This window comes from Crassostrea angulata, chromosome 4 (assembly GCF_025612915.1).
Source record: "Crassostrea angulata isolate pt1a10 chromosome 4, ASM2561291v2, whole genome shotgun sequence".
Lineage (NCBI taxonomy): Eukaryota > Metazoa > Mollusca > Bivalvia > Ostreida > Ostreidae > Magallana > Magallana angulata.
Genome location: NC_069114.1, coordinates 27,759,027 through 27,768,931, shown reverse-complemented (window position 1 = coordinate 27,768,931; position 9,905 = coordinate 27,759,027). Strand labels below are relative to the sequence as shown.

At 33.2% G+C, this 9,905-nt stretch overlaps 1 protein-coding gene across 1 annotated transcript; it reads right to left on the bottom strand.

The window, feature by feature from the left end:
- Positions 1-2,088: 2,088 nt before the first annotated feature.
- LOC128181354 (uncharacterized) lies at positions 2,089-9,852 on the bottom strand. The gene is made up of 24 exons (XM_052849720.1): positions 9,761-9,852; positions 9,308-9,517; positions 8,838-8,951; positions 8,664-8,744; positions 8,488-8,549; positions 8,335-8,388; positions 8,115-8,213; positions 7,953-8,018; positions 7,780-7,840; positions 7,564-7,682; positions 7,339-7,434; positions 7,074-7,184; positions 5,994-6,177; positions 5,745-5,858; positions 5,566-5,646; positions 5,364-5,425; positions 5,049-5,102; positions 4,837-4,935; positions 4,402-4,467; positions 4,248-4,308; positions 3,607-3,725; positions 3,072-3,167; positions 2,636-2,746; positions 2,089-2,241 (listed from the first exon to the last, which is right to left on the bottom strand). Exons 2-24 carry the CDS (start codon positions 9,471-9,473, stop codon positions 2,188-2,190), a joined length of 2,130 nt encoding a protein of 709 aa, XP_052705680.1. The 5' UTR covers positions 9,474-9,517; positions 9,761-9,852; the 3' UTR covers positions 2,089-2,187.
- Positions 9,853-9,905: the final 53 nt, after the last annotated feature.

The window sequence follows — 9,905 nt, the reverse complement described above, 5'->3', positions numbered from 1 at the left end:
TCATGTTGGAGAATTAGACATCTTGGCATCTGTAGAGAATATTGTTTAAAGCCATGCATCCATTTCTTTACTGGTTTGGTTTTCCAAATGGTTGCTAACTACATGTAGATCAGATTCTAGGCACGGTTCTGCAAGAATTGGACACTGTGTCATAGTTTGTTGAGATCAATTTTTTTTAATTGTGAAACTCCTATGTGAAATAACTTTTAATTATAAACATCAAATATAAATTAATTTGAGATTTAGTTGTTGTTTTTTTGCCAAATACTTTATACTTGTGTTGAGATCAATTTTTTTTAATTGTGAAATTGCTATGTGAAATAACTTTTAATTATAAACCTCAAATATAAATTAATTTGAGATTTAGTTGTTGTTTTTTTTTTTGCCAAATACTTTATACTTGTTATGAAGCTATTTAGATTTTATCGTAATCTTAACTTTTTATGAAAATTTCATCAGAATTTGCATTTATTTAATGTAAAAAAATATACCAAAAAATAAGAACACCAACAAAAATCGAATGAAATCGGAGACAGTTTAGCGATAAGAAATGCATATTACATTTGCATGCAAAAAGATTTTTTGCTTTCAATATAAAGAATCCTGATTTTTGCAACATGGATGAGTTTTGATATGCCTGCAAAATAAAACTGTAAGCCTAATATCTATGAAGATTGCAATTATCAACGAAGAAATATAATCGTCTCAAGTTTTTATTTAGCCTGGAACCATCTATTGATTTCGAATTCCAGAATATATATGAACATTTTTATGACTATTTATTGTTTTTATTAGACGTATAAAAAGGTTTATCGGCGGTATATTTCTCCTCCTTTGACTATTAAGCTCCTTTAAGCATTACAATAAGGAACGCATTGACGAAAGTCAATAATTGTAAACGGCAAACAATATGCTTGAAAATGATATAAATCAGGCTCTTCATTATGATCCTCTAAGCGTTTGTTTTCACCGACTTTATCTTTTTATTACATTTTAAATCTCGCTAGTGTGTGTATTGCAGATTCTGTAACGTCTTATCGACAAAAAGATGAAACCGGACGGCTTTTTGCAGCAGGCTGTATCACTAACTTTACTCAGACCGGCTCGGCTTCAAAAGAACTGTATCGCCATCACAAGATGATACGTTTTACCCTTTGAAACCTGCACCGGTTGATAGAGCGCCACCTGCAGGCCGACAGAGGCAAGCATCTGCAAACTAGAGAATATAAGAGATAATCGCACGATAAATCGTGTATATATTTTTTCAAAATTAAATGATCCCGATCAATTTTGCTCTTGCAAGATTCTCAATGAATGAATTCCTTGCACCAAAATAAAAAAAAATATACGATTTTATAATCGTATATGTATATCTAACTGATATAGACGCGTGTGTTCCCTCTCCTGATTTTTTTTTAGCTAACAAGTGCTTTGAATGCAAACACAATTTTGAGATTTATGGATTTATAGTAAAATAATATCAATTATCATTCCAATCGGAGATTTATGTATTTATTAAATGGATATTATTTATCGTTCAGCCGATCCATTCCGGATTTTAGTATTTGATCGAAACGGTGTAAATGTTCCAAGAAATTTTCAACAAACGTCCAAAAAATGAAAACCTCGGTGTATATAAATTAGAGAAAACACCTGCATTATGCTTAATTTCAGTCATAAATTGTTCTAAAAATCCAAGTAAAAAAAATCTTTACAAATGACAGAAAATCTAAATAAAAAAGTTTTCCTGTAGAGGATCTTTAAAAACTTCCAACTGCTATTATATTAGTTAAAGCTTGAATGGGCACGCCTCGTTAAGTAAGCTGATATGATATTTTGAATAATTGACAACAGATAAAAATACTGCAGTAAAGTTTTATCGTTTACTCATATTTGAACTTGGAAATGTGAATTATACATCTCTTAAAACGACTCTTGCCGACTCGTGAGAACATGCATAATTAATACTTTTTTGGGGGGGAAGGGGGGGGGGGGGTTCTAAATATTTTTAAATATATCAATAAATTTTAATGTAAAACTAATGAATAATAGCAAGCGTTAATAGATTAAGAAATACTAGTATACCTTAAAGGAAAGACAACTCGCGTTTTGTTGAAAAATATTTACTGTTTATATTCATTAGGGTAACAAAAAGAAATCACAGCTGATGCGCCTATAATCAGTCATTTAACCGGTCTTTGCTTTCAGTGGTTCAACTCCAAGTCGTTTGGCAATGTCATTCTGCAAAACATTTATTACTTATTATAAGAGTTGACCATGCTTGATAGTGAATAGATACCAAGTAGTTTTACTTTTTCAAAAAAAAAATTATACAAGTATAAACTTGGTTGGACAGTTTAAAAACCGCTAAGTGGTTTGAAGCGGTTTATAAAGCGTAAACTGTCCAAATCAGTTAATACTAGTACATGTATATTAAAATTTATTCTTATAGTAAATAAATAAACCAAATGTTTTATCTTTAAAAGTTAATTTTAGTGAAATATGTTTCTATTTCTTTATACATTGTGCTCTTTTAAATGGAAATTTATATTGTCCAAAAATTGTCACTGCCATCCAGTTATCTAATGAGATTGTTGATTGGTTGAATATCAAACGAGTAAAATAAATACAGTACCGCATTAGTGAACGTTTCCTGTGAATAAGGGATTCCTCCCAGTTCTGTACAAAGCTTGGCGTGCCCTCTCTCGGGATCCCCCGGTATCAACACAGGGTTGTCAGGGTTCAACTAAAACAGGGGTAAAATAAGCATTTATTTACTTCATATTGTTATGAATGTAAGCTTTACAATTCAAAGTAACATAAAATGATATTAACAATGCTAAAGTTACAGTGACTGTAATGTAATTTTTTGAAGATGAAGTGTAGGATAGTTACTCTGTGATCAATTGTTTTTGAAGAGCACGGATATATTATATTAACTTGTGATCTTGGTTTTACGTGCATTCATTTTTTGTGTAAATAATCAAAGATAATTTTACTGTTTTCGTTATTTTTCTACTAAATAATGAATCTATAAATCATTTAATTTTATTGATTCATATTCGACTGACCGGTTCCACGTCCCTGCACTGGCCAATGAGCTCCGTCAGTCTGTCCGTGAATCCGTCGGCAAAGTTACCCGGATCTATGGCTATAAAGCACTGTCCCTGTAAGTAAAATTATCTAAGCATTTAATGAATGAATTTCCCTTTCTTTTTTTTTCATACAACTCTTGGTATCAATCAATGATACATCATCATATACATGCACCTATACATAATATCATGTCTAACTCAAGACATTCAGAATGTACTGTACATGTAGGCGTGAAATACAATAAGGTTTTTTTAATTTCACTATCTTCGCGGTTGGACAATTTCAGTCCCACAAACAGTAAGCTATCGTAAATATTGTATCATTAACTAGATCTGTCACCCAAAAAACAACACATTTGATTAAATATCTACAATAGAAAAAAAATCGATTCTTCGTCAAATTAAAACCAACATATTTATAGTACCAACACAGAAAACCGTGAAAAGAGTTACGTGGAGTTAATTAAAGAATAATATTGCAACCCGAAAATTTAAAAAAAAATTGACTCACATAGTTGACGGCTCCTTCCCCTTTCTTCCAATTTCCGGTGTTTAAGCCAAAGGCCGAACCACTGAGTATACCACACAGAATCTCGACCATCATTGACAAACCATACCCTTTGTAACCACCTGAATATAAAGAGAAAATAAAAGCATTTTACCATAAAAAATATTAGAATTATCGGCATTACGCATCAAATGCGCATTAAAAATAAAGCAATATTTAGTCTACATTGTTTGTGAACAAGTGAAAATCTTCTGATAAATCAATAAAATGCTTGAAGTTTTTGCAATACATAATGTATAAGCACAGAGAATTATATCTTGCCAAATGAAATTGAAAAACAAATAACTTTAGGTGAAACTTGCCGAACATGCTGTCTACAACTCAGTGCAATACATTAATATTACTTCAAAAGAAGGCAATTCGTAACGTTTATCAAAAACTGTTTCGAATTAGCTCTTTCTAAATTTGGCAAATAAGGATATAGGTGGATGAAACAGGAGAGGAATGAGGCGGAAAAAAACCCATGTATAGACAGCATTATTGTCCTTCAAATATGTAGTAACAATATCAACAATAAGTCAAATGGAAATTTTGAAGACTTTTATATCGAATTGATAAAGGTAGGAAGAAGGTATAGAACGTACCGCTTTCTTCAGATCCACCTAGCGGCAACAAGCCATGGAACGCTTTAGGATCTCTCGTCTCCTGAAAGGCATAATGCACATCATAAAGCAAAAGATATTTTCGAAACCAGAATTTTTTTTTTCAAAGAACCGTTAACCAGAAAATTTAACCCACCTTTCCTTCATGGTCTATAGCCCAGCCTCCTGGTAATGTCTGCCCTAACTTTCCTTTTAATTCAACCTGATTGAAGTAAAGTTTTGACAAGTGAGAGACTGTCATGTAAACTCTTTGCAATGTAAATAAGATACTGGCCAGAGAGTGTTGCGGAGTATATAGAACCACTTTAACAAGAGCTTGGACTTTCAGTAGGACGTAGTTATCTACGGTATTTCTTGCGTCAAAACACGTTTAAAATGACGCGGTTTCAGGCGAAATATGCACCGATTGCGTAGTCTTAGCTCAAAATCCAGACAAATCTTGTTGATTTCAGAGAGCCATGGCTGATCATGAGTGGCTGTTAATGAAATAGACAGGCCTACGTCACATTGCTGTTTAACACAACTATCCAAAGTCCAAGCTTTTGTTAAAATGGTTCTAATACATATTTACCTTTCCGAGGGCAGTAGCGGTGGTGGCCATATCTAGGACAAAGCTATCACCCTCATTTGCCGGTGCCCCGAGGGAAATCGGGTTTGTTCCTAAAACCATCTATAAAAGAGTAGAAATTCAAAATTCAGATTCCAGCATTTTCTTCATATTCTTTTGCTTTAATGGTTGTGAACATTCTTAATTTTCTTCAGAGGATAATTTTATGGTCTTACCTCTTTGGATCTTGTCGATACCAGCATAGAATAGGTGTTTGTAAACGCCATGCCCTGTCAAATAATCTTGTGTAATAATTCATAAGACCAGTTAATGTCAATCTTAATTTTAGTTAGCACTTGTGAAATATGACAAGACTTAAAAAGAATATTATAAATATTTTTTTCAAATTCTCATTATTCATTTAGGTTTTATATACTCTTATAACGAGATTTTTTTTATTTATTATTAATTCTATATAATTGAATGTAACTACTTTCTGATTACATTATAAAGTTTTAAAATTAAAAATAATTCATTTAAAATATACTTACAATCATTCTATTTTCGATCGCTTGAAGACCATACCATCCAGCAATTCCAAAATGGGAGGACCCTTTGGTAAATAGAATGATTTGAATACTAAACCAAAAATTTTAAACACTGAAGCATTGTATAATATGCCATGTCATTAGATATTATTTCGTCTAAATGTTTATTATATGGATAACCCAGTTTGTCCATATCCTGTGATACCTCTGACACTGACCAGTCCTATCCCAGAATGCTTTGCTTTCTTCATTGCTAGATCCATTGCAAACTTGCCGATGGCTGGGCCTTTTTTAAAAAAAGAAAAAGAGAAAATCAAATACTAGATTAATATGTCATACAAATAATAATGTTGTCTTTGAATTATTCTATGACTGATAGCTTACCAAGAATGTTGTTGCCGTCCACGAGAGCCGTGGATATGTTTTCTTTGACTATGGTTGGTTCGACACCCTGTCCGTCAGATATTGCCTTATTTTCCAAACATTTCACGTACAACCCTAGAGGTAAAGAGATTCTTCATTTTATGACACTGTGTCAAAAATTTGTTGAATCTCTGATCTAAATTTTGAGAAAATACATTTTCAAACTACTTGATACAATGCTATAAGGATGTGAATTAACCATAACCTTACCAATTCTGCTTAAGCCATGGCTGTATATTCCCCTCGTGTCTGCGCATGTCAGGGCGTCTGCTAACGCTTTGGCATGTTCCGTGTTTGTTCCAATTGCTTCCAGACAACGAATGATGAAGCTATGAACATCCTTCTCGGGTACAATGAGCTTACCCGCCATAGCCATTTTTGAACATATAATTACCTGGGTCTTGATAGAAGAATACATTTATAACGTTAAATTGTAATATTTATGATTTTAAAAGTTTTGTGTATTCATGCATGACCATTTTTATAATGGAAACAAATGTACAACAAAAGATCAAAAACTGCAACCAACGGGCTTCCATCCCATCCAAACCAGGTCAATATTAGAAACTCGTGATAAATACTCATAACTTTATACGAGAAAGTACTAATAAAAGCGTTGAACATTATTAAAAAGCATAGTCTAGTGCAGACTTGTTTATTGTTCATATCTAACTAGGATACGTATGCAGCTTTATTTCTCATAAAGGTATAGTTTTACTTGCTTCCCACTTACCTGGGTCGTTTAACCGAGCGTACGATGTACATGTGAAGTGTCGCCGTGGACTGAATATCTCCGTTGCAGAGGGCGGTATGCAGTTTTAGGTCATTGACGAATATGACCAGACATAATCGTACTTCGTGATTGTGTCTCAAAAAGAACGACTGAGGATAACTGTATTTCAGTTACTGTACTTAGATGTATAATATACATTTTCTAAAAGTATGTTGATAAAATGTATGTTATCATAATGGTAAAAATTATCTTGTTCTTCTCGCATTGTAGATTGGCAAGGTAAACAAATGGTTGAAAATTAAACAAACAAAACCCGATCTTTAAAAATATTTTATTAATGAAAAGTGATACGAGTTGACTATACATATCTTAATGACCCAAATGTTTTACGGATATGATATTTTGTCTATTGTTTTATTTCCATGGGTTTCACGTTTAGTCTTTTTGCCATTTCATTCTGGAAAGAGAAGTATTTGGAAAAAATGATGAAAGTTTATAAGTACTTATATTACATGCAGAAACAATTAGATGATAACTTTTGCGTGTCTTTTACCTACCGCAAAAGAGATTTGGTTCTGATGATAGGGAATCCCCCCTAAGCGTTTACAGAGATCTACATGGTTCCGCTCAGGGTCTCCGGCTACCATAACGGGAACTCCAGGTTCTACCTATATACATTGAAATAAAAGTTTTAAAAACGTTTCTAATTCCACATTTCAAATATTTTTGACAAAATTGAATCTTCTGGACATTGATTGGCTGAACATTTAACACTTAACAGGGCCTTTATGTGGGCTCAACTTTTAACTAGTTTTTATGTACCGGCTCTAATTGTCTGCAGTAGTCCATTAAGTCACTCATTCGCTCAGAAAAACCATCAGCAAAGGCTTCCGGATTTATTGCAATGAAACACTGACCCTAAACAAAAAGGAAGCAAACTTATAAATGTCACAATAGAGAAAAAACTCAAGTTTTAATTATAATATTGATTATACGCATCAATTAAAAGTTTTATGCAACAGAATCACAGCAACAGAGTTCACTTACAAGATTTGCAACTTTCTCGAAGTCTTTCCAGGTACGAATATTAGGACCGAATTTTGCTCCACTGAGAATACCACATAGTACTTCTACCATCATCGCTAAACCGTACCCCTTGTATCCACCTGAAATAAAAGATCTTGTCAGAGTTCATCTAAACTTCGACTACCAGTAACCACAAAACATAGAAATGAATTAATGTTTGATTATAATAAACCTTACTGCTCTCCTCTGATCCTCCGAGTGGTAGAAGACCAGCGTAGGCAGATGGGTCGTTTGTTTCCTACAAACATTAAATAAATATAGATACAGAAAAGGTTTCCAATCAACAATTTCGTTCATTTTCTTTTTAATTATCTACTCGGCATTATACATTGCATTTTATGAAATCTTACTTTTCCTGTTTTGTCGATAGCCCAGCCATTTGGCATCGATTCACCCTTTCTTTCCTGCAACTCTATCTGGAAGGAACAAGAACATTAAGAATATAATATTAATATTTCTTTTGAAAACATTATCTTATATTTCAAAAAATAATCATAATTTGAACAATTTACCTTTCCAAGTGCTACGCTAGTGGTAGCCATGTCCAGCACAAAATCATCGCCATCTTTTGCAGGGGCTGCTAGACATATAGGATTGGTCCCAAGAGTTACCTTATGGATAAAACATGAAACAAATATATACATTTCCATCAAAAATCTGCTCCTTTTTAATATTCTTTACATTCCTCAAGTTACTTCAAAATTTGCTTTCCGTATATACACTCGGTCATACCTTTTTTGCTCTGGTTGGTACTAGCAATGGGGAGGTATTTGTAAAAGCCATTCCCTGTATAAAAAAAAGTCATAATAACCAGGATGTTTCTATCTGAAAATTCATTTTCAAAACTAAAGCAATATAATATACTAGTATTTAAAAATACTTTACAATTAAGCCTTGTTCCATTGCTCTTATACCATACCATCCGGCAATTCCAAAATGGTTTGATCCTATTAAAAAACAAGGCTTTTTGACATTGGTTACCAATAAATCCCAACAACGTAACATAACAAAATTCAATATATTACAATAAACCATATGCATGCTGTAAAATATATTCGTACCTTTAACAGTTACAAACCCTATGCCTGCTTCTTTTGCTTTCTGTATTGCCAGGTCTATAGCAAATTTTCCTACCGCAGGTCCTGTATCATAACGTAGGAAAAGGTATTGTCAGTAACATTGTATTTGGTAAAGGTCTTTTCCTATTCTAATAGACCAAGTGAAGCAACTCTTACCCAGAATGTTGTTTCCCTCCACCAATGCAGTGGCCACGGTCTGTTTTACGATCTGTGGATTCTTCCCTTGGCCGTCTGACGTTGTTTTGGTTTTTATTGAGTTAACATACATATCTGAATGATTATTAATTAAGAAAAGTATTTTAAGTGAATTATTCAATTTTTTGCAACGTGTTTTTATTCAATCTTATTATATTTTATATAGATTTTCAATTCATCCTAGTCAAACTATAAGATAAAAAATTAAACAAAAAAAAATATCAAGTAGTCAAAAATTACATCATTATATGCTTTGTTAGGAAAAGATACCAGTAATCAAATGATAATTAAATGGTTATGATATTTTTTTTTCAAATTGATTAATATATGAATTAGAAAGTGTACGTTGTTATGTCTTTTATTAGACAGACTGGACTTAATGTCTGTGAAATGACTGTAAAACTAAACCTACAATAGCCATCTGATTTTACCTAATCTATTGAGTCCGTGACTGTAGTGCCCCCTGGTGTCGGCTGCCACGATTAGATCCGCCAGGACGTCGGCATGTTCCGTGTTTGTTCCTACAGCCTCCATACAACGTACAACGAAGTCGTGTAGTTCCTGTTCCGGAACAATGCTTTCATTTCCGGTCGCCATTTTCTGACAACTTCAGTCTCGGTCAAAATCTATATTATTTATCTCTATTAAGCCAATAAATCACAATTAAGTATACCAAGCGTGTTATGCACATTATTATTTCCCTTACTGGTTACCATATAACTTTATCTCAAACAGGCTAGCAGATATGTTTGATGGTTTTGATCTACGAAGAAGTGCTTTGCAAGATAGAATTTTTGATAAAGTGGCACGAAAATAAATGTAAAACGTAATCGAAAATTCTTGTTTACTAAATATAAATACGAATACAGAAAAAATATACGTACAAGTTTGAGGTATCTGCTCCGGACCGAACCGCTTGCTGACTTGAGAGATAAACAAACACCACAGCATACAACTGTAGGTGACCAAACTTCCATATCATAGTTACGTTCATGTATATTAAATGAGATCACGGGAGGGGGGGGGGGG